Consider the following 24668-nt stretch of genomic DNA (forward strand, 5'->3'; position numbering starts at 1 on the left):
GTGTGTGTGTGTGTGTGTGTGTGTGTGTGTGTGTATTTTGTGTTTGTGTGTGCATGTGCATCTTTCATGTTAACGAGTGAGTTTTTACAGATTTGCAGATTTTGGTCATAAAATCAATCAATCACTCAAATTGGATCAAACTGATCTTGATATATGCAGAGTGTGTGTGTTCACAATTTTGTGTCTTTCAAACACAGCCACACACACACACACATAGATTTTGATGATTAATGTTCAACACGATGGCGTCTTTGTTCAGTCAGAGAAGAAATGTTCTCTTATCGAGTGTGTGTGTGTTCAGGTGTGTGTCTGTGTGTTACAGTGATGGTCAGGGGAGTGATGGGGTGTGGGGGGGTGGGGGACTATTAGCCACCATGTTATCTCCTGTTAGCTATCCAACTTGTAGGGAATAAATAAAGAAGACTTTATTCCTCAGAATCGCCCAAAAGGAATAAAATACGGAGGAGGAGAGAGAGTGAAGGGGAGGCAGGAGTGGGGAGCGGGACGTTGCAATGAAGAAGAAGAAGAAAAAAAACGCAGAAGAAGAAAATCTCCAATTCATTGAGATCAAGTCAATAACACTGTAATATTTATGAAGGCTGGAAGCCAGGCTGCCCTAAAACCCAAACTCCAGCAATCCTGAATTATAAATTGGTATTGATTTGTGTTGTGGGTGAGTGAGCTGCACTGTGTGTGTGTGTGTGTGTGTGTGTGTGTGTGTGTGTGTGTGTGTGTGTGTGTGTGTGTGTGTGTGTGCGCGCGCGTGTGTAGCAGCAGGATGCAGCTCAGCTCAGCTGCTCGATTGTTTTCACGCTCTCACTGAAAAAAAAGGAAAAAGTGGAGCTGCTTGTTTGGCAACAGTTTGTAACAGCGAGAAAAGAGGAGCTGAAGATGTGTGTGTCTGTGTGTGTGTCACTGTGTTTGTGTGTTTACCTGAGTGCACGTGTGTGACTCAAGTTTTTGTTTAAATGCTTGAACGTCTTTGGAAACTTCACATTAACTACAAACTGTTACTGGACCCTGAAATGGATCATGTGACCTTCACATGACCTTTATTATTTGGCTTATCACATCCATCGAGCAGAAGAAGAAACTCTGTTTTCACTCCATGCAGAAGTCAGATTTTTCAGATTTCGTGCGTTTTTGCAGCTCTTTGCGTGTTTGCTAATCTGCGGTTTTCACGATTGTGTTGATCATATCGATCGGAGGTTTATATTGGAAACAGAAATCTGGTTTATTCCCTAAACAAGTGTTCAGAATGTGATCGTGTCACATTAATTCCACCTTAAACTTTCCTTTGATAGCTTCTTTGTTTTTGGATTAATCTCTGGATTATTTGCTGCTAGTGTTTTTGTTTGTTTTTCACTTAGATTATTGTTTACTTTTCCAGTAATGTCCATTTTGTTTTCAGATTAATTTTAAGGTTACTGTATTATTTCTGGTACATTTAGTGGTTAATTTCAAGATTCTTTTAGTTTTTTTAGGCATCTCTGTTAACTCTGGTTTGTTTTTGAATTATTTCTGGGTCTTTATTGTTAATTTTATTTTTTGTTATACTTCTGATAAACACTGTATTTGGATTGTTTCTGGATTTCTGCAGGTTTTTGCTTATTCACCAGATCATTTCTGCATAATTTATGAATTATTTGTTTCTGGAATATTAGTGGTTTATAATTTATTTGTTTTCTGGGTTTTTATTTATTATTATTTCTGTTATTTTTTTCAATTATCATTATTTGTTAGTTTGTGGGGTTTATTACCTGGAATTTTTCCTATGCTATTTCTGGAATTATTTGTTATATTTAATGTTAAGTTTTGGATTATTTCTGATTAATATAAAAATAATTAAATATTTCTTATTCAGTTTTTTCGAAATTATTATCAAGATTTTTATTTTAAATAATTGAAAATTATTTTTCAGACATCAAAACTTTAACATTTTTAAAACCATTTAAAACATTATTGGGGGATTTTCATGCTTTTTTAATGATATTTTATCTTATTGTTATTATTAATATTATGTTCCTGTTATTATTATCATCATTGTTACAGGTATTATTAATGTTGTCGTTTCATTCTGTGTTTGAGAGCTCTGGTGGACCTTGAGTTAAAAACGGGCACCGCACAGACAGACAGACAGACAGACGTTTGGGTCGTTATGTAACCCGAACCTTCGTCTCTCCTCCCCGGCAACCTCCTCTCCCCCTGCGACTCCCCCCTCTGACTCCCCCACCTCCCCCCATATCACATCCCTCCATCTTTATATAGAAATCAATACCCTCTTAATCTGCCCTCCTTCTCTTTCTCTTCCTCCGTCTCACCCACAACTGTCTCATTCTCACCCCTCCATCACCCCCACCCCTCCCCACCTGTCCATCTACACCTCCTCCCTCCCCCTTGTTTTCCTCACCCTCCCCTCCAGCTCTCTCTTCCTGCTGTCGTGTCTGGACTCGCCCGCCTCACATTTCACTCTTCACACACACACACACACACACACACACACACACACACACACACACACACACACACACACACACACACACACACACACAGCTTTATTTATTTATCTGCACACAGACGAGCTGTGTTTGTGCTTCAGGTTGTGTTTCTATGTTCCTGAGGTTAAATGTGCTCAAACTCTCAGAATAAAGATTTTTAGTGTTTTTTTTCTTCCTGTTTTCTAAAATTAAAGTTTCATCTAAAATGATTTCAAAATTAGATTTGAACCCCTTTTTAAGACCTAAACTATATTGTTTTAATTAATAAAGGTTTAATAAATGTCTCCTTGAAATGGGACGTCCTTCTAGAGGAGTAACGACGTAACGTAGCATATCTGTGCGTACCTCCATGAACTACCTTAATATTTAGGGGTTTTGTGACTGAAATGAGACTTTGGAAACTCTGGTTTGAGGCTGACTTTTCCTTCAGCGTGCACATTTGGCTGCAGGTGTGCATTGATCTTACACTTACTTCACTGATTAATCAAAGCCTTCAGCAAAGTTCCCCCGAGTCTTCTTCATTTTGAAACCCAGCAGACTCCTGGTGCCACAGCTACAGCATGCTAACGCTAAAGCAGGAGCAAACAAACAGTCTTCAGTAGACCAGGGCACGGTGAGTCCAAATCAGAGCAACAGCACCTTTGATTGTGTGCATTGTACATGAAATGTCGCATTAAGATGATGTGAATCATCTGAACAAATAAAGATGTCAGATCCATATATGAAGGCAGGAAGTTAGATCAGCTCAGCTGACCCAGAGTGGGAACTCCACCCTCCGCCACCTCCGAGCACCGTGACCTCAGACTTGGAGGTGGTGGAAGTCATTGCCAGATGAGCCATCAGAACCAGATCATCAGTTTATTCTGACTCCTCACTCAAGATCAACCTGAATATAATACCAACTAAGGCAAGCCTGCAGTATCAGGTAAGTCAGGCTTTCACATTTCCCTAAATGAAGCTTTACCAACAGGAAATAACGAACGGTTTACGGAGCCTTTAGTTTCATTTCAAAGCTCGGAAATAAGAGGGAAGTGGAATATTATAGCCGTAACGTCGTGCCTGAAATATCAACTGTAAACTATGATATACTGGGGTATAGTGGGATATACTGGGACCCCCTCCACTCCCTCCCCTCAGTTTCTACCTTCATGTTACAGAAATTACACCACCTGAAAAGTTCTCGACTGCTAACCAGTGATCACCCACACAAATGTAGGCTAACATGGCTGCCACTGGATAGAGAATACACACACACACAACACACTCCCCTCCCCCACATCTGCTGGCGAAGCAGAAGCCCACGGATGGTCGTCCTTAATTAGCCACACCGCGCTCATACTCCTGATTAAACTGGTGTGTGTGTGTGTGTGTGTGTGTGTGTGTGTGTGTGTGTGAGTGTGTGAGAGAGAGAGAGAGAGAGAGAGAGAGAGAGAGAGAGAGAGAGAGAGAGAGAGAGATGGAAGGTTATCAGTGCATTCTTAATTGGGAAAAACACTTGAGTGATTAACAGGAGGAAGAAGGGCGAGTCAGCTTGAGAGTGACTGGTACAGGGAGAGAGAGAGGAGCCGTTTCTAATCAGAGCGGGTTCTTGTGAATGCTAACAGCAGCCTGACGTGAAGAAGGACGCATCAGCCCTCCTTTAACCCCGCCGAGCATCACACATGAAATAAAGTGAAGCTTTCGAGGTGCAGCATCCTGAGCTACGGTTTCCGTGTGTGTGTCACCCATAGATTAAGATTACTATGTCCTAATGTAATCACATTTCTGTGACTCATTATTCTCTATTATATTAAAAATTCTAGTGTGTCACAGCTATAAAACAAACATTGATGCTTATATAAGTTCTTTAAAGTCATCAAACATGCTGTTTTTCCCGCGTTTGCACCACAATCAGCTGATTTCACCTAATGTGGGGGGAGCAAAGCACGAGAGGTGGAGACACAAACTTTACTTTAATTTTTGTTGCACAAACCCAGATGTGTCGCACTTTAAGCAGTGCTCGCTCAAGCAGATGTTTCACAATAAGAGCAGTGTTATCAAATAGAGGATTTCTGTCCGCTCACACACTAATTTGAAATTTCTGATTTAAAACCTCCTCCAGGAAGTTCTAAAACTATAAATACTGTTTCCTCACTCAGAGGGGAAACAGCCACAGAGTGTCGTTCTGATGCGAGACAAGACGTCCAAACATCTTGGCCAAAAACTTTATCAAAAAATGGGTGTAACGCTGGGTGTACACCGACTCACAGCACATCCAAATCTTCAATCCGAAAAACAGGTGATGGTCAAACGCAGCGAACCGGGCGGTGAGAAGAACATAACAGAAGGTTGCACACGAGGACAGCACCAGAAAACGAGAGATAAGAGCCGGCGCACATGGGACAGTCAGGGCAGTGAGAGGACAATAACTGCAGATACACGGGAACAGGTAAGCCCAATCAGGGCGGGGCCTATAGATATCTCAGAGGGTAAAACTCTGTCAGTCAAACTGACAGGAAACACTAAGACCAATGTTAACAAAATAAAACAAGAAATGAACCAACAAACTTGATAAAACTTCACATCTGGCAGTGTGAGGCTGAGCTCAGTGTCACATCTGCTCTGAGAGTTCAACCCAAACACCAGAAGAAGAAGAAGAAGTGGGATTGGTGCATTAATAGCACAGGCAAGGGAGGGGGGCTCATGTTTACACCAGCACAGCGCCGACCCCCCCGCTGCGAGAGCAGCAGCAGCTGGTGCTGATGCTGGATGTCAACATGAGGATCAGTGAACAGAGATCGATAACTTTTCTCTCACACTGAAACCTGAAGTGGGTGAGGGGTGGGGGGGTTCTGACATCACTCAGCGTGGACTGCACTTATGTGTGTGTGTGTGTGTGTGTGTGTGTGTGTGTGTGTGTGTGTGTGTGTGTGTGTGTGTGTGTTACACATATCCATCCCTGCGTGCGGCCGTAAGCACGAACATCCTGAGTGTGTGCTGAGATTAACAAGGTGATTTGCCTTGAGGGGGTGAGGTGCATGCTGGGAGGAGGATTTGGCGTGGGGGGAAGCAAGGTGGGGTGTTGGTGGGTGGGGATGTCTCCCAAAGTTCCCATGGTCTCCTGGTGTGTGCCCCGCCCTGGGTAGTTGGAGGCATTTCCAACTGAGCACCGCTGGATGTTGACACTGAGGCGGCTAACGAACCCATAGGCGGTGATGTAATCACATTTGGCCTTAACTCCTCAATCCAATTAGGAGTCAACAGGAAGTGGGAACCAGTTGATGGCGGGCTGAAGGTCTGAATCGACTGGTGGGATGTGGAGATGGAGTCGGTGCTGCTTTCCTTTCACAGTGATGCGAATTTTCCTGTAAATTTTACCCACAGGCGGGTCATTCCCCCTCACTTACTCACATTTCCAAAAACATTCAGGTGAGAATTCCCACCTCAAAGAACTTCCAGGGGAACCATTTGCTTCTTAATGCCAAATTTCAGGACCCTGCTGTCGTGTTTGGGGGTTTTAGACATTTTTCGGGGGCCATCTTCAGCTAAGGAGTTAATCAAGCCTGCGTCCAGTGATGCTCCTGTCTTCTTGGCCAGACAAAAATACAAATATTAAACTAAAACATCCTGCTTTGCTTCTGAAACAATCTTTGCCTTCTCTAAAATTAAAAAAAAAAAATCATACAGGGGAAAGAGAATAGCATCACAAATTTTGGATATACCACGAACAGAACTTTGCTTTCTAAGATTCGGTCCATGGTGTCGTACCTGGGTTTGAATGAAGTTTTTTACCTATCAAAACTTAATGTTTGTGAAACCTCTCAGCTGATTTCTTTTAAAGAATATTCTGTAGTTTTTATACAAGAAGCTGGAAATCAGATATCGGTCCTCTACCTCCACCTCTGGCTCCAGGCCTCCAAACCTGCTGTCAGCGACCAGACATCCAACTGTTTCAGGGACAAACATTCATCATTTACCCAAAAACACATGACGGACTGAGCGCGAAGAGTTTTTTTGATGATGCTAGAAAAACAACCCTACGTTCATCTCTTAATGTTTTTTAAACTAATGACAGCAAAACCTGAAACTTCCATTAATTCCCATAACGTGGATCTTTCCCTCTGGAATTTATTCAATCAGGTCTGAGACGGTCGGGTGAAGGAACCAGATCGATGAACTGGAGCGACACCAGGTCCTCTGGTGTTCTGATCTGTGTTTCCGCCACCTCAGCTGCTTCTGGATCAGTTTCAGGAAATAAAGAAGCTTCATTTGCCTTTGAGCAGCACTGTAGAGGGTGAACGACAGCAGCTGTGCAGCGACATGGATGATAAAGCGATAAGGCGTAAAAACTCAAACAGACGAAACAAAAGTGAAATACTGAGTTTGAAGGCAGAATCTAGAAAAAAACACTTTACGAGCTACGTCATGAAAGCTGCTCCACATGTTTTACTGCTTAACTTCGGTGGAAACTCCACCATTCACCAGGAGACCTGACCTTCATACACCTCCACCCGCCCTCACCGCTCCCCTGTGGTAGATAGATGCGGTCGTCCTGGGCCACTGAACATTTCTGCCTGGATCACGTCAAACCTGCCCGAGCCCCGAGGGCCCCCCCAGGCCCCGCCAGGTCCCCGGGCTTAATGGAGACACCCCGTCAGGTGGAGGTGGGTGGGCTGGTGGGGGTTCTGAGGGACACAGGGGGGAGGGGGGGCATAAGGAAGACTTCCCATCCCCTCCCCTCCTCCTCCCTGCTCCCCTGAGGTTCAGACTGGGTCTCAGCTCCTCGGCTGTAAACAAGCGAGCGATGCCGTCGTGTTTGTGGAAACAGAGGCAGAGGTCACTCGTGAGATCCCATCACAGCGCTCAGAGTCATTCCAAATAAAGTAAACACAACGCTAAAAACAGGACTCATACTTGACCTCCGACCTCTTTCTCCATTTCTGTCCAAATTCAAAAAGTGGAACCCTGAAGATTCTGTGCACAAGTTTAAGCTCCAAGACAGCGATAAAAAATACTCCGACAGACTTTAAAATCGCAGTAAAAGTACAGAAGATTAAAGTACTTCAAGTACTGAATTAAACTACTTAGTGCTGCCCCCTGTCTGTCAGTTTCTCAGTGTTAGTTTGTTGGGGCCATAAGGTTTGGTCCAATAGTTTCCAATCTATGGGTCAATCTGTGTTATCATGAGGGGAAATTAGCAACCAAAACAATGGAGTCTATGGGGCTGACTCACTGCTGGAGCCTCTACTGGACATTAGAGGAATTGCAGGTTGTGGGACTTTGAGGTAGCTGCCTGGTGTTTCGAAGCTCTTCTATTAAAAACGCGAGCTGAGGACAATGTAAGCAAACATAAACCAGTGTGTTGGGAATGTGATGGATTTTATCATTCCACGTTTGGTGTTTTAAACCTCGGGGAAAGATTTGCTCCTTGATGAAGAGTAAATGGCAGCTATGAAGCTTAAAGTCACATCTCTGTGTGTGTGGTGAACCCAATGGAGGGTTAACTCCACGGGGGGGAGGGGGGTTGGGTCAGTTATCTGCCCCTCTGGACCCTTCCCAGCAATTGTAGTGCATTGATCGGGCGAGCGAGGCCCATCGGAGCCGGCCAGATTAGGAGTATAGATTTACAATAAAAGCAGGACATTACTGAGCAGGCGAGGCCAGAATTGAAAGCAGAGCGAGAGATGGAGGGAGGTATAGGGTGAGACAGAGGATGAGTCCGTGAAAGGGGGAGGAAGGCCCGGGGGTTGCTGCAGGGATTTCTGGGAAATAAGGGTCAGAGTGAGGGTGGATGCATACGGGTTTAAGGTGGTCACTGAGGGAGACCAATGGATGTTGTGTTAGACGACGTGTAGAGTTGAAATTATAGCATTTTATTTTGAAGGCTAACTCCTTCCTGTAGTTCTGAAATGACGGCTAATTACATTTCCTGAACTTCCAGGGTGTAAAAGAAAAAAACTGCACATCTCATAGTCTTCATGTTTGTTCGGCAGGCTACTCGATGTAAAAAGATGTGAGGTGGACTTTGCAGCATGTCCGAAACTGATAATGCCAAAGGTGCCTTATGGGAAATGTAGGTTTTGGCTCAAACCTCCCATCTGCATTTTGGAACCGAGGAAAAACATTATATATTAAATACCCCCAGTGAGGCTCAGCTCAGTTGTTTTAGGACTTGCTGGATTTCCAGGGCGGCACCTCAGTGGGGCTCGGCGTGGATTTGAGGGAAGTCTGTGTGTTTGCGGTTGACAAACCACAAAAATATAGGGTTGTAAAATATAGATGGTGGTCAGACGCTGCAGCAGGTGGCGAGATGTTCAGACTGAATTATTCACCAAAATGCACTCTTTGGTGTTTCCATCACTTCAGCGGACAGCACACCGACTGTCATCCTGAAGTTTGATGGTTTAGGTTATGAGACTTTGGTCTTTTTGGTCCCCACAAACTGACTGCGTGACTTGAAAATTTTGGGTTGGAGGAACTGAAACTTTGAGAACGTTCAGTGGTTTCATCTCAACTCATCATCATGTGGTGATGCCAACCAATAGGAGCAAAGAGATTGTAACCAAACTAAAGAACAGCAAACTGTCTTTATGTGTTCAGGAATTCAGCTCATGGCTCCTCCTCCTTCATCAATGACATCACAAGAGTGAGAAGATATGACTGCAAAACCATGTGATCCGACTCCGTGACCATGCAGCGTGATGTCACGTGAATAAAGAAAACAGTAAAAGCAGCACGAGTGGCCTCTTTTACAACGTCTGACTAATTCCTTTAGTTTCCTCCTGAAGCACCTCCTTAAATCAAGCCTTCCTCTCCTCACCGCAGCCTTGCTGGGATTTCAGCTCCCGTGAGACGATAAAGCATCTTAACTGTGAGACAAAGATGCTGCGCAGGAGTTTCTTTGTGCAAATGATGATTAATTCTCAAAGCAGTCGGCACGCAGATGAAGTAAAACACTTTCCACAAAAAACTCCAAGCTTATTCTGAACCTTTTCACTCATTACTCTGGGTATTTCGGCAGATAGGCGAGGAGGAGGAAGGGGAGGAGGAGGAGTTTGTGCTCCTAAGAGTGCATCTGCACATCAGCTGAAGAAGACAAAGTCATGGAGCTGTAAAGAACACCTCTTCCTCTGTGGAGGTCAAAGGTCGCTCTCCATCACCCTAAACTCACCTCTCTACAGATGACATCAAAGCTGCAAATGGCTGTAGAGGAACAAGTGCAGATGAGGGGGGGGTCACGACCTCCATGTAAGGCCCGACCATTAACGGGGGAGGGCGATGGTCAAACGGTTGAAGAGGAGGGGGAGGACAGAGGCGCGGGCGGGTGAAGAGGTGCGCTCTGGGTAATTAGAGCCCGGCCTCCTCGTACATTTTGACACTCTACGGCAATTTATTGCCCCGCTCGGGCAACTTGGCCACCCATCTAATTGCAATATTAGCGTGTAATAGCAGCGGTGTTACGGCGATCCGTCAGCGCCGCTTTCTGCTGCCTCGGCAGGATTCACCCATTAACCGTAAACGAAGGAAACAAAGCGACCTCTGAGAGGCGCATCACCGCACATTTATATTCACTCACACACACACACACACAGCTGACACCGAGCTTCAGGTTCAGACCAGATTTAAGGAGCAGTCTACCGACTTTATTAGAATATATTTTTATGCATTTTTCACAAACTTGTCTTTTTAAACTTAGCAAATACGAACACAAAAACCTGCAGGCAGTGAAACGTTACAGTGACCCAGCAGCGAGGAGGTCCAGGCAGGAGGCGTTCGCCTGCTTTATTCACAGGTGATGGAGGCATGAAGGGAGACAAAAGGTCGAGAGAAAGGCGTGAAGACAAAGCAAACGAAGAAAAAAACATGAAAAGACACGTTTCCTCATAAAACAAGAAGAGTGGGAGCGTTTGATTTACTTCAGTGAGACGTGGATTCTGAGCATTAAACTGCTTTACTGTAGCTACATCATTTGCATGATGGGTCACTAAAAACACACTAAAGCACCATCACCACTACCCCAGTGAAAGGTGTGTGTGTGTGTGTGTGTGTGTTAGGGGGGGTCACAGTAATAAATCCCTGCATTTTTTAACAGGCGCTGAAATGCAGAGACAAACGAAGCTCCAGTAAATCACAGCAGACGACTGACAGTGTGTCTGCACACATATGTGTGTGTGTGTGTGCGTGTATTCCCTGGGTTAGTGGACTAGTATCAGTGTCCTGTCCTAATTAAAGCGGTCAGGCTGCAGAGAAACATCCAGGAAATAGAAAATAATTTTCCAGAGTTTGTCAGGATGTCACAGAACCAGGGGACGTCATGTGATTTAGAAATTATACGTCCATGTCTGTGTTTCGCAAAAGATAGCGTGTGTGTTTTACGTGAATCTACCAGCATCTGTGATCACCATGTCATCGTCCTTCGAGTTTTGGCTCTTCTAATGGAGTCACTCTTTCTAATAATAGATTTCCATGAACCTCAGGGATTTGCACCCAAAATGTTAAAACTATTACAGCCTCGGGAAAAAGGCAGAAGAAAACCAACATAAGAAATGAACAGACCAAAATCAGCGATGCCGATTCACACAGGACTGATATTTTCACAGGACTTCTGATCTGGGTGAAACAATCTCCTTTCACTGGATTTTTTAACTTTAAAAATAACAGATGTGACAGATTTGGGATCCTGTGATTACAGTATAAGTTTAGGATTTTGAGATCAGAGGAACCTGCGAGTGTCCAGTCACTTTTTCCACCTTTTTAATCTCCAAGTGACCTGAACTGGAAGACAATCAGTAATTCAAGGAATGGGAAGCTAACTTTCCAGCACATACTGATAGATACTAACATTCACTGGGAGAAATAAAGCTCAGACTCCACTGGTTAAATTCCTATTTGGTTCAAATAGGCTTTATTAGAAGAAATTGGAATTCTGGCTAATGTTGGCCGATAAGTTTATCAGCTAGCTGGCTAACATTAGCTTGATTCATCATAAAAGAAAATCACAGCAACAATCCACTGAAGCTCTTTTTTATTGTAAAGATCCTACAATAAAAGTGTTTTGTTACCCCGATTTGTTTGTGACCTCTGACCTTGAAGTTTAGGGTCTCTCCCCGTCCAAAGTAAGTGCCCAGAGGCTGAGTGTCAAAACTTGCTTCTAGAAGGGCTGCACTTAATGCTTCAGTGCGTCACCGCAGACCACTCTGAAACCCTACACTGTAATCTGACGTGCACTTCTCTGGAAATTCGCTGCAGTTTTTGAATTTATTAGTGACAGAATAAAAATCACCGCCTTGAAATGAGCAATGATAATCATAGCATCAATTTAAGGATTGTGCACAGGTACAATGCACAATCTGTACTTTTTCTGAATATTCTAAATATTCTTAATTATTTAAACATCTTCCAGTACCCTGCTCTGTCTGCACACTACAACCTGGGTTTCCCATTTTTATCTGTACTCTGTTTTCGTAACTATTGTCCATGATGTCTTTTTTTTTTTTTGCTGTTTCTGTTCTGTGTCCTGTTCTGTTTGTACATGTGCTTTTTTTTTGCTGTTACAACCAAATTTCCCCTGGTGGGACAATTAAAGGATTATTCTATTCTTCTAGGACTCACAGGTGGCAGCAAATTCCTGGAAGGAGGGTGATGAAGGTATCAGAATATACAAAGTGGAAAAACTTGGAGGAAAAATATCTTCTAAAGACCAGACCACAACATAGAGCAAAGATTTTATTTTGTTTGTATCGTGGTTGGCTCGAGATATAAAACAACGGGACATGACCACAAGACGAGTAACGCCACGCACGAGCAAGAACGCTGCCAATGGCGCCGGACATTTAGATATGTTACATCATCGGCTCTGCAAAGAGTCAATGCAGAAGTCTGAACCAGGACTTAGATTTCACTCTGAGGTTTGGGTGGACACATTTAGAGTCCTTCACATGTGTGACAAAACACACGGAGAGGTGACTAAGCCTTTAAACACACACACATACACACACAGAGTCTGAGGTGAGAGGACACAGCAGTGTGTGTGTGTGTGTCAGTGTCACTGTGGGTGTACTTGTGTGTTTTCTCTTATAAATGTGTGTCTCAGAGCTCACACACTATGGAAGTGTGTATCACCTGTATTTGTGTGTGTATGCATGTGTGTGGCTGAGGTCCAAGGCCTCTCTAACGAGCCAACATGGACTTGATCCTGGCCCCCCTCCCCCCCTCCGTCCTCCCCCCTGACCTCTTCTGAGGTCACTGGCTCCCACCACTGCGACCCGACCAATTGCAGCCAGGCGTTGTGACGGACAGCCGCCGACTCCAAGGACACCGAGGGCGGAGGAATTAGACGGTGAGGACGAGCGCCGGGTTAATAAAGGATTGTGATGCTGGCAGTTGTGAGCGCCTGATTGGATGTGGGTTGTTTTTTTTTTAATGTGGCATTGGATGAAAAATAAATTAAGGAATCACGGCTGCTGTTTTAAAATCAGAAAAAAAAACAAAAAACGTATTTTTCCGAGGGCATGAATTTATTGACATGCACTGAATCACATTTTTGGGTCAGTGTTTCCCAGCTGTAAGTTTTCATGGATAAGAATAAAAGAAAAGGAGCGTTACCGGACCTCTTTAGGTCTTAAAGAGCTGCAGACGCCGCGAACCGAAGCCTGTGATCAGCCGCCAGTTCGCACTCGTACTGCAGCATGTAAATGTTATTTTGCTGTTGCTGGTGTTGATTAAACGATTCACACGGCGGCGTCTCGTGCCGGAAGCGAGAGGTGAGAAAGAAGTGAGACGCCAAAAAAACAGAAGAAGCAGGAAAGAAACAAAAGAAATCCGACTGATGCCAGCAACAGCTGCACAGAGAGCACAGCTGGATTGCATCAACATGTGCAAGAGGTTCATACATGCAAACATTTTATGTGATCTTAACCTTACCTCCCTGCAGGCTAATTTGCATAAAAATCGCCTCACAAAAAGTTTCACGTTATTCTTTTTAAAGCTTCTTTTTCTGCTGAACGTTCAGCTATCAGTTCTTAAACGTCGGTGTCCTTAAACGCACCACTACATGGGGTTTTCATTTGCCACTTTCACAATTTACTTTCTGAATAAAAATGTAAGATATTCTTTACTTAAGCAGAATCTGTAAAAACAGTAGAGAACTGACCATCTCATTTCTGCCATAAATTCTTTTTAATATGTGGTGAATGTTGTATTTTAAGGGACCTAACAGACATCTAACAAACCAAATTCCACCAAAAACAATTTTTTTCCAATCTGAAAACATAACAAGCTCCAAGTCTAGAAATACATACATCTATTTCTGGTTTTGAGGGACACAAACCCCAGTCTCCAGGGTGAAAGTCACATCTTTGATCCTTCCTCCACAGCAACATTTACGTCTTTAAGACTTTTTTTGCTCAAAAATTCTTCCACTGCAGGACAAGTTGTGCTTTAGAGATGCAAAGCATCACAATAATACGATGGGTCAGTTGCAAGGATTCTTGGTTGTCGAGCGAGATTAATATGAAATTTAAACAATATCAGATACATCGTTAAGAAAATTATGCTAGTTTTGTTTATTTAGAGGTAATTAGTCCATCGTTGTTAGCCACAGCTTTCTGGCACAGCGTCGTCCATGTTGGCTAGCTCACCTTTATCAAACAGTCGCCATGTTTCACAGCTCGCTGAGCTCAGCGCAGCGTTTTAGCTGTAACTACTGTCCTCTGGCAGCATGTCTGAGCAGTGCACAATAATACAAGCACTAAATGTAGCATCCATCTATAACTTTAACCCTGTGAGGACTAATCCATCAGTGCTAGGTCTAACCCATTTTAGAAAGATGTGTCCCGTAGAAGTTTTTTTTCTCCCTTTACAAAAACAGAAAGATTGGTATTTTAACACCATAATCCCACCCAAGCCTCATTCGTACATTACCACATGATTTCCACACGAAAGGACCGAGACAAGTGGGCCGAGTTTAATATCCTGCATACACAAACAATTACAACAACAACTCAAACTTTTGCTGAAGGCGGAGAGATGCAGATTTCTGGGGAAAAAACGGGACTGAAGTTAGATTGACTCTCAAAAAATCAGCCTAACTGATGGCTGCTATTGATGAATGAGAAGTAAGACATTCACAGTGAGAAGCAAATAAACCAAAAGTGTATTTAATCCTGTTTGCTGGATAGGAGTAACCCTGACCTGCAGTTTGCACTGCGCTGCGTTCACTTGCAGCAACTAGAGATAATCAAACAACTGATTCCCTCCATTTATACTCGGCAACAGCCAGCTTTACGCCGACCGTGCAATTAGACGTCAAAGAAACGATTCGCGATCGCAAGCAGGAGGCTAAACCAATGTCCAATCATAAACGCCAGACTCCTCACTGTGCGATCACTCCTGATGTTCATGAGCATCACAAACTGAGCCAGAAACTTGAACCAGACACAGCAGCAGAAAGAAAATCAGAACAGTTCCTACCTGTCGATGATGACGGGGTCAGAGGGCGTCTCATTGCGATTTCCACAGCTCTTCTTGTCACAACACCGGCTGTGAAAGGAAAGGACACACTGAGTTAACACGACTTGAAAAAGCAACAGATTTAAACATTACCCAAAACAGGTGCAGGTCAATGAGCCTCTCTAACCTTTAAAAATTTGTAAAACCATCAGTGATCTTCACATTCACAGCTCGCTGAGCTCAGCTCACCAGTAGTGTTAAAAAAATGCAAATTCAGTTTCAGGTTTTTCACAAATTGCTGAACATAAGTCACAAAAGAGAGAACAGGGAAATAAAATAATTCAAACCATATTCAAGAATGAAGCTTAATTGCAGGGGATGTTGAGAAAATAAGTTGTCTTTAAATTAACTAAAGTGACTTCTAACTTTATCTGTAGTTTCAACCAAATTTGTGAAAAAATATAGATTTTTAAAAATATATATATATATTATTAGTTAATAATCTGCTTCTAAAATAAATCCACCCAGCTATCCGGAAAAAACTTTTATTTTGAAAAGCAAGTTCGTGTCAGATACACACACACACAGACAGACACACAGCTGAGTCCAGCTGGGTGGGGTCCAAGCCAAGGTCACTAACAGTTGGATGATACCCAGCAATGGAAGCACCCCCACCCTCCCCGGTGCCATCGCCCTGACTACCAGCCAGCCAACCGAAGGGCGCCTCGCCAAACAGCCGTCCAGGTAGCCAGAGGGCGAAGCGGCCGGTGTTTCATCCAAGCGGCCGCAGACTCCAAAATTAAACGAGCCAGTAGCCCGTCCAGAGTCTGTGCAGGCATCCGGAGGGAGCGCTGGATTTCCACTTCAGCTCTGCAGGGTGGGGGGCGGGTGGAGCTAGATGAGGCTTTTGGTGTGGTGGGTCAGTGTGGCATGTAGAACAGCAGTCGGCTGAGCCCGGCACATTAATATCCATCAGATGGATGGACGGATGAGACGCCGCTGCAGACGTTTACACACTGAAACTGCAGGAAACTGTCTGAATGACGAAGCGTCCAAATGTCCTGACGGCTGGAGGCCATCAGTGAATGCATCATGAGGTGTGCAGTCAGGTGGGGGATGTAACAAAGTACATCAGTACTGACTGATCTGAATATTGATATCCAATCAAATTTATTTATAATGTGATGCAGATGTTATGGGACGGACAAGATCAAAGAATCAGGCCAAAAACCACCATCAGGTTTAAATATTAAAATAATTCTATAAGAAAAAAGACAAAACAGGGTAAAAATACAATACAGTGACTACGCTTTGGAAAGATTGTGGTTAAATCTGTTCACCCTCACGTGTCACTCCGTCTATATGGCCACAGGGACGACGGCCAGGTTTGCACATGTGCAAAGCCACGCCCCTGGGACGAGGACAGGCTGAATGACATCGTTACGTGGTGAAAGGTTGTAATTGGATATCCCGGCATCCTGACGCTTCACACCGTGTTCGTAACCATGGCACTAAGGGCCGCGCTATGTGACGGCCTGGGGATGAGGACAGGGTGGTGTCGCCATCCCGTCTCTTTAATATTTAAACATTTCACAAAAGCCAAGAGTGTAGCTCTCAAAGCACTGTGTGCTGCTCTTCTGGAGGCTTCCAGAACTTGGCCAATCAGAGCGAGGTGAGTTTTTTTTAGAGAGTCTTAAAGTCTTAAAGTGAGAGGCAAAGCTGCCCTATTAGGGTTAGGGTTAGGAGCGAGAAATGAGAAGAAGGACGCTTCAGTGACCTCTCATGCAGCCTTCAACGGGGTGAAGCTGCTTGGGCTGGAAGCTGATCAGCTGCAAATACAAACTGCAGGAGAGTTGCTGCAGAGCTGATTGGGTTTACAAAACTTTAATGTGCCATTTATAGTATTATTTTTTCAGAGGAATGTGTTGTTGTTTTCATTTGTAGTTGGTATTAATTACTACAAAAGGTGGACAAAGTCGATTTAGGACTCAGAGTTCAAACTAAACCAGCAAAATAAGTTTTTAATAAACAGTCAGTAAATCAACAGAAATAATGAATAACATTTGTGGCGTTCACTCATGTGTCTTTTTTTTGAGGATATTGACTGTGAATATTTTTATTTTTCATGAAAACATGCAGAGGATGTTAAAGTGTTTTTACTGCCCTGAGCAGTGCCTGCAGGCGTTCCTCTCAGGCTTCATGTTCAACCTCTACCAATCAGAGGGGAGGCCGAGCAAGGCCAGTTTATTTGTAGAGCACCTTTCAACAACAAGGCGACACAAAGTGTTTTACATGCAACAACGACTACACAGTATGAATAAATACTTTCATATTTAATTAATTAAAAGAGCCGAGAGGCAGACGGAACCGCGGCACACGTTTAAAAATCAAACTGAAGTATTTCTGAGATCTGAAGACAACAACAAATGTGGAGTCCGATCTTTGAATTTCACAACAGGGATGAATTTACGTGTTCTTACTAACACATTGCATGTTGATAAACATGTAAAAACTTTTTGCTTCCACTTGGGTTGAGGGGCCAATCTTCCGCATACTGTCTTGGAAAGAGTCAGTCATGCTTTTGATTTGGGAAGACAAAACCCCACTGCTCGACGTTTAGCTCAGATGAGATGATGCATCTGAGATGAGAACGTGTTACTCCGGTTTTAGCTTCACCTTGTTGGCTTATTGATTATTTTTAAGAGAGTAAATGGGTTACCATTTAGCTGACTGATCTTTTGCGCCAAGTCTCTGGAATACTGGAATTATATATTAGAACCGCCCCAAATGTTTCTGCATGTAAATGTTTATTGAAGACTGATTTCTGCTGTCTTTAATTCAAGCCAAACCTCAGCATCTTGTAATTGTTTCAGTTTTCAGGGTTTTTTTCTCTTTTTTCCTGCCTGTGAAGCACTTTGGCTTTGGTTCTTTTAAATGTACTATAGAAATAAACGTGACCTTGACCATTTCATGTAAAAATAAACACAAATCATCTGCTAGAACAGCAAACCCCAACCCCCAGGCCATGGACCAGTACTGGCCCGTGAGTCGTTTGGCTGCGAGAGTTGAGGCTCGGGTGTGAAATTTATGATTTCAGGGTTTTTAGCGTTATTTTTTTAATCATTTTTATCGTTAACTCGGTTTCCCTGGGTCTTTTCCCGTGTGTTATGAATAATATTCCTTTTTTTGGTACTGTTACTGGTTTTATTTTGTTGTATTTATCCGCGACACCTTAAAGGCCAGTCCGCGAAAATATTGTGGAACATAAACCGATCCGTAGCACAAAAAAGGTTGGGGACCGCTGTGTTAGGACATAATGACATGAGGAATGTGAACAATGATGTTTATCGGACAACAGACCATCAAACAGACCATTCCTGTCATTATCAGCAACAGAAGCTATAAAAATTATGAAAATACAGTTAAACGTCTAAAATAATTCTCCTTCAGATCTTTGCATTTTTCAAAGCCGTCCAGTGGACCAAATTGGAGTGTTGTGCAGGCCAATTCTGGGCCCCGGGCCTTATTTTTGAGATCCCTGTTGTAATCACTCAGTTTATGTTTGCATAACTTATATTCCAGTGGACTGAAACTTTAACATAAGCTTCACATTCAGTACAAAAACATTTAAATGCTGCACTTTTTGTTACATTTAAGCTCAGCGTACTTTTAAGCTGCAGCTCGGTATCACTCCCAGTTTCTCCGCCTCAGAGGACATTTTTCAGTCAACAATGAGACAGAAACGTTCAGATATTTGTCAAAATTAATTTACAATGGCGAGCTCGAGCTTTCTGAAATGCAAATATAAAAAAATCTGACACAAGCGATCCATCTATCATTAAAATAACAACACGATCCCGACACAAGATCTAATTTTCTTCCTTCTGACAAGCTGCTCTGCACAATGCTTTTCTCTTATCGCTGCGAGGGTCATTAACATATCTTCCGGTAATTCTTAAAAATTAATCATATTGCATATGACCCGTGACGTCCTGCGTTCACCCCATGCTGTCCTGAATCAAATTGCCATTTGACAAACAAGCGTCAAATCGAGGCTGCGAATGCCAAATGAGTCGCTTTATGAATCATTTATCACACCATTTGATCTCTAAGTACAGAAAAATCATAAACCGAGTGCCGTGTTTGTGTCTCTGTATGGACGTGTGACTGTTGCCATAGAACGCGGCACAATAATTTATTCCCCCAGCTACTTGGAGCCATTAGTGAAAGTTCCAGGAGACCAATTAGCATTGGAAACCCACTGGTGCTGCTGTGGTGACAACCTCCTCCAAACTGCCAAAGAAGTGTTATAAACAAACTGGACCCCAGGAGCACTGCCGGGGCCCCTCCAGGGACCTGGGGCCCCTTTCCAAAGACGAAAACAAACCTTGGCTGAGCGTCCACAATATCGCCCTAATGACGTTTCCCCCCGGGCCGCAAACAGGCTAACACCACGGCCGGCTAATGACTGCGAGGAACAACACACACAGACCTGAGAGGGGATGAGTGTGTGTGTGTGTGGCTAAAATAAAACAAACAGTGTGTGTGGTGTTGCTGCTGTCACTCATTTGGCGGCGAGAGCTCGTCCCTGCTGCAGAGAGAGACTGGTTGTACACGTACACACACACACTCTCTCTCTCAGGTCACCAAAAACATTGGAGCCACAGGAGCCAGTTTGGCCGGCGAGCCTCAGACAGGCCACACAAGCATCATTACCGCTGGCTGCTCCTCCTCGCCACTTCAGACGTCACCACAAGTGGAATCTACTTAAGCCACAAAGAGAAGGTTTGTCCAGGCATGTCGGTGCTGCTATCTCTCTCTCTCACACACACACACAGAAAGAAAATAAACAGCGATTCCCACTGCGTCACTAGGATCACAGCATCCAGATAACACAGAGTGGGACGGGCTGGGGATGCAGGGCTCGCTTTCAAAGGGCAAGTGTTGTAATTACCCAAAGGCTTGGAAAACCACAGCAGCCGCCAGGCCCGCTGATTCGCTCCAGCCCGGCCTGGACGCCACCTTCCTCTGTGAGCGCGGCAGCAGGTTTTCCTCAGCATCGCCCGAAGCCTGGCAGCCAACGAGGCGAGGCGAGCCGAGGCGAGGCGAGCGGCCCGGAGCTGGCGAGCCTCTGGGAGCCTGCTGGCAATGCCGCAGTGCCAACCTGGCTGCCGCCGCTGCAGCGCCTGCTTCTCACTGCTTCTCGCTGCTTTGTGATGGCAGAGATCAGTTTAAGAAGGGCTAATGTGAATCGGTAATATGATGGCGAGGTCAGAGCTCAAACACACAGTGAAGGAACCTGACAGTGTCCCAGAGCGGCTTCCAGAAAAAAAGATACCACCAAACCCAGTTCCAACTCAGTAACTGAATAAAAATCCAGAATTTAATCTGCGATAATCCAGGAACAAACCAAATCACACCACAGATAATCCAGAAATGTGTTTCACAAACACTCAGATGGAAATCTGCACCACTGCAAACCCAAAAGCTCAAAACTTTTGAGAGTTTGTGATGTTTTCTCTGTAACTAGTAACTTAAACTGTTCAGACTGAGGGTCCCTCATTTTAACATTTACATGTACTTTCTTCAAATTAGTGCATCCGCTGCACATGTGCTGTATTTTGCACTGATGCTGTAGCATCCTGGCTGGATGTTCTCCAGGTTTACAGGATGAAGGGACTAAAACATTCAGTTACTTAGGCTGGGATTTGTTTTCATGCTTGAATAACAAAGCTGTGACGCCATTAGTGTAGCGCGTAACTGGACAGAGTGATGCTCTGTCACTGTCACTATCTCAGTGACAATTTCTGAGTTCGGTGGTTCTTGTATGATTAAAGTGCATGAAAAAGGTTTTTTTCTACATGACTGTTAAATGTATATAAAATATAAATCTGTTAGTAACCAACAACTCAAGCAGTGAGAGCATAATGTTTCTTTTTCAGAGTTTTAGGCAGGTTTAAAACCTAAACATAGGCTCAAATCAGATCTAATACCAGTTTCATCAACATACTGACCAACATGAGAAGGATATCAGCAAAAAGTAGGATGATGAGGCCTAGAATTCACTACCAAGGGCATTCATTTCTTTCATTTTTGCTGCATTCTTCAAGATTTATGAGGGGGGGGAAAAGAATGACTAGATATCAGACTTTTAAGGTCTAAAACAAGCTCAGTTTAATGTAAATACTGACTATTTCATGTCTTTTCAGGTTTTCAGGTTTTCCTAGAAAACCTAACTACTTTAAGACCCGAAGAAACCCAGAGAATGTCTCTATTTAAAAAAAACATTAGAGGGTAACATCCTGCAGCAGGTGCTACACCCAAAGGTGCAGCATCCAGGTAGACAAACCAATGGGGACGCCCATAAAGACGACCTCACCTGGGGCCATGGAGGCAGAGAAACACGGAGCGCGTGTTAGAAACAGCGAGGCAGTCTCTGATGCCTCACTCATTAGTGAATGGAAACACAACATCCATCAGGGGGAAAGCTGGTTAATAATCGCACTCAATCACATAATGACTGAAGCTCAGAGACGCCGACAGCCAGCCGTCGTTATGGAAATGAAGCTCGTATCGACGGAATCTCGCAGGGGGAAGTGAGCTCGATAAAAAGTGAGAGCAAAAGGGAAGTTCACAGATACTCAAGTCTGGCTGAAAAAGCGGGAGAGATAAACGGCAGAGCAGGAGGCGGATGCAAGGTCGAAAATGTCAGACCTGTTCTTGTTTTAACTGCTTCAAGTTCAACTGAATGGTACAAACTGAGTTTTCTGCTCACTGTGTAAACCAATCCAACAAACATTTAAACCTGTTTATTCCATTTTTAACTTTTTAATAACATCTTAACAGTTTGAAAATCAGTCTACTAAACATTTAAACAAGTTCCACTCTGAGCTGTTGCTGGTTTTGCCCAGTTTACTCTAAAGATGACCCAGTTTACTCTAAAGATGACCCAGATTACTATACACACTCTATCAGGTTAACATTGTCAATTTTATTTTCAGATTTGCACCAACTCACCACACATGTGTACACTTTACATTAAGGTTTACACCATTTTTTACCTATTTTTTAAACATCTTAACAGTGTGCACCCAATTTAACCCAATTTACCACATATTTAAACTGATTTTAAAGTTATCAGTTTCTCAAACCACTTCTAGATAAACTTTTTGCACATTTGGCTCTTTTTATTTTATAGATAACTCAGTTTAATGTCCACCTCCAAAACTGCACACCTAGGTAGCTAGGCCCGTCTTTTCCAGATTTACACCAACTATTTTACTCCAAATATGCACCAATTTATTCAAATGTTATGATGGCTAAAATTTTATGCAAACATGAACTGAGTGATTACTTAATTTAAAAATTTTGAAAAAAACTGTTCAGGTTCATACAAAGTTGTTACTATGTAAACTGACTCGCTGTACATTTGGTCCAGTTTACTGAGCAGATTACAACGTTACTGGACTATTACTGTATACTGCAGCAAACTCATAATCTCAGTCACCAAGGTCTGTAGCCTAATCAGGCACCCTGGCAACCAAGTGATAGGAAAAATGTGCATTCCCGGCTGGCAAGTGGTGACTGGAGGTTGCTGGCAGTCAGTCGCTAAGAGGGTCCTGCACCAAAAACCTCGCTTTGGTTGCCAGCAGAAAGCTGCAGTCATCCATAGTTTGCATGGAAGACACAAACTTCTCTGCAGACATTCACAAAATACTCACCAAGCTGGTGAAGCTGTGAAAAGTGGAAACAGAAAGAGTTTCCCTTCAAGGTTTTTTCCCTAAAGATGTAACAATCATTAACCCCAGCAACCGCTCTCCAGCCATTTAGGCAAGTTTTACCTATCAGTGACTGGTCTCCAGGTCCTTGGCACTAAGGCCTAAGTCAGTTAATACAGCCAGATTTATACAAAATTATACACTGACAATCCAGTTAACTCCAAATATACTGCATGTACTAATTCAATAAAACAATGAATCCAATCTATTCCCTTTATTGTTTTAATGTAAACCAGCTTGTGGAACACATTTGGCTCAGTTTATCCCAGATGAGCCAGTTTATTGTAGTGCACCTAAACCAGTTAACTCTACAAACAGACTAGTTAACATGTAAACTAATTTCTTCATTCATTCACCAATTCACTGCCCCTAAAAAGTTATAAAAGGATATAATGTCCACATTAACCAGTTTATTCACACTGGGAAACAAACAGATGAGCGATAAATAAATATAAACCATCAAAAATGATGTTTTTTTTCCTACATATGGAGAAACAGGCTGCTGGAGCTCCAACTGACACTTCAGATTCAGTTGTATTTATATATTTGTGTGTTTGTGTGTCCTATTTTCACCATGCTACACACACACACTATGGTTGTTCTTCACTCCTTCACTCCTCGGTCTGAACCAGTAAAACCATTAACTCACAGACGACAGCAGAGACACGCAGGGCAGGAAACGTGTTGATTGGTGTGATGAACAACAACCCAACAGCTGCTCTTTTTTCCTCTCACAAAAACACACACAGAGCGTTCAGGCCAACAAATGTACACACACACTTTATCAATACAACCTCGAATAACGAAAAGCCGTACAGGAGTACCTTTAAAGTTACAAAATACCTCAAAAAGGGAAGAAATGAAAATATATTCAGGCACAAAGCTGCCACTAGAATGAAAGCAGAAACTAGAAAACACAACGGAAACCAAATCCATACACAAAATTTAAGATTTACAATTCAGGTACAGATTAAAATGTGAAGATAATTAAGAATTCAAATAAAAATGTAAAAGTGAAACTAAATTCTGATGTAAAACCATCATCAAATCTACATCTTGTAAAACATTTTTAAATGCCCTCACTGTGTAAAAGTAACATGAATTTCACAACGTCCAAGAAAACGACACCCAAACAAATACAAATTTTATTATAGACCTGTATTATATACAGGGCTCACACAGGAGCTTGAAATCATTGAAAATGGTTGAATTTTAATGCTGTTTTTCGAGGTTAGACAGGTGATTGGATTTTGGGCATAGTGCATTTTTATCTAACAGAGGTTTATTTATTAGATGGAGAAACAAATTAAGTCAGAAAGCTTCTGTGCCACCTCCGCCAGTCTGTTTCAGTGGGTGACGCCCCCCCATGGACAGTGGGACTCAGAGGTGAGTGCACAGACATGTACAAATACATATTATCAATAACACAAGCAACTCTCCTGCAACTCAAACATTAGCCTAGCACAACTAGCCAACTTACAGCTAACCGAGTAACGGTCACACAATAAGAAAGTTGTCACCGACCAAAGACAAACATCTGATCATTAGGCCATGTTTTCATGCGCTTTGCAATCTGCAGCATTTCTCAAGTGTTAAATTCGTTTTTTTTGTTTTTGTTTTGATGCCTGACACTGAACCGACTAAGCTCATTTTGAAAAACAGCTCAACTTTTGGGAATCACCTGTAAAATTAACAACACTATTTCGGGATTGTGTTCAAATCTTGCCGCATTTTTTTAAAACCAGGCCCTAAGGCTGCATGTTTAAATAAAGGCAGATAAATAATGTGTTCTAAATGTAAATAACAATATATCATTTTTAATGACAGATTCACATTGAGAGACAAATTTTCTAATATTTTTAGTAACGAATTTATTTATAGAATTTTAAGCGAAGATGAAATTGCCAGAAAACTGCTTGGACCCTGGAAAAGGTGTCTGGACATTTTTATAGCAAAATTAGTC

The 24668-nt window shown here is 42.9% G+C and overlaps 1 protein-coding gene across 3 annotated transcripts in view; it reads right to left on the reverse strand.

Annotated features, from left to right (window-relative positions):
* Nucleotides 1-24668, reverse strand: part of LOC101485630 (transcription factor COE3) — a 140497-nt gene that overhangs the window by 86635 nt on the left and 29194 nt on the right. For all 3 annotated transcript variants that reach the window (XM_076890042.1, XM_076890045.1, XM_004552027.3), the window contains exon 6: nt 14949-15017. In XM_076890042.1, coding sequence (XP_076746157.1) covers nt 14949-15017 — 69 coding nt within the window. The remainder of the gene's footprint in view (nt 1-14948; nt 15018-24668) is intronic.

This window comes from Maylandia zebra, linkage group LG2 (assembly GCF_041146795.1).
Source record: "Maylandia zebra isolate NMK-2024a linkage group LG2, Mzebra_GT3a, whole genome shotgun sequence".
In the NCBI taxonomy this organism is placed as follows: domain Eukaryota; kingdom Metazoa; phylum Chordata; class Actinopteri; order Cichliformes; family Cichlidae; genus Maylandia; species Maylandia zebra.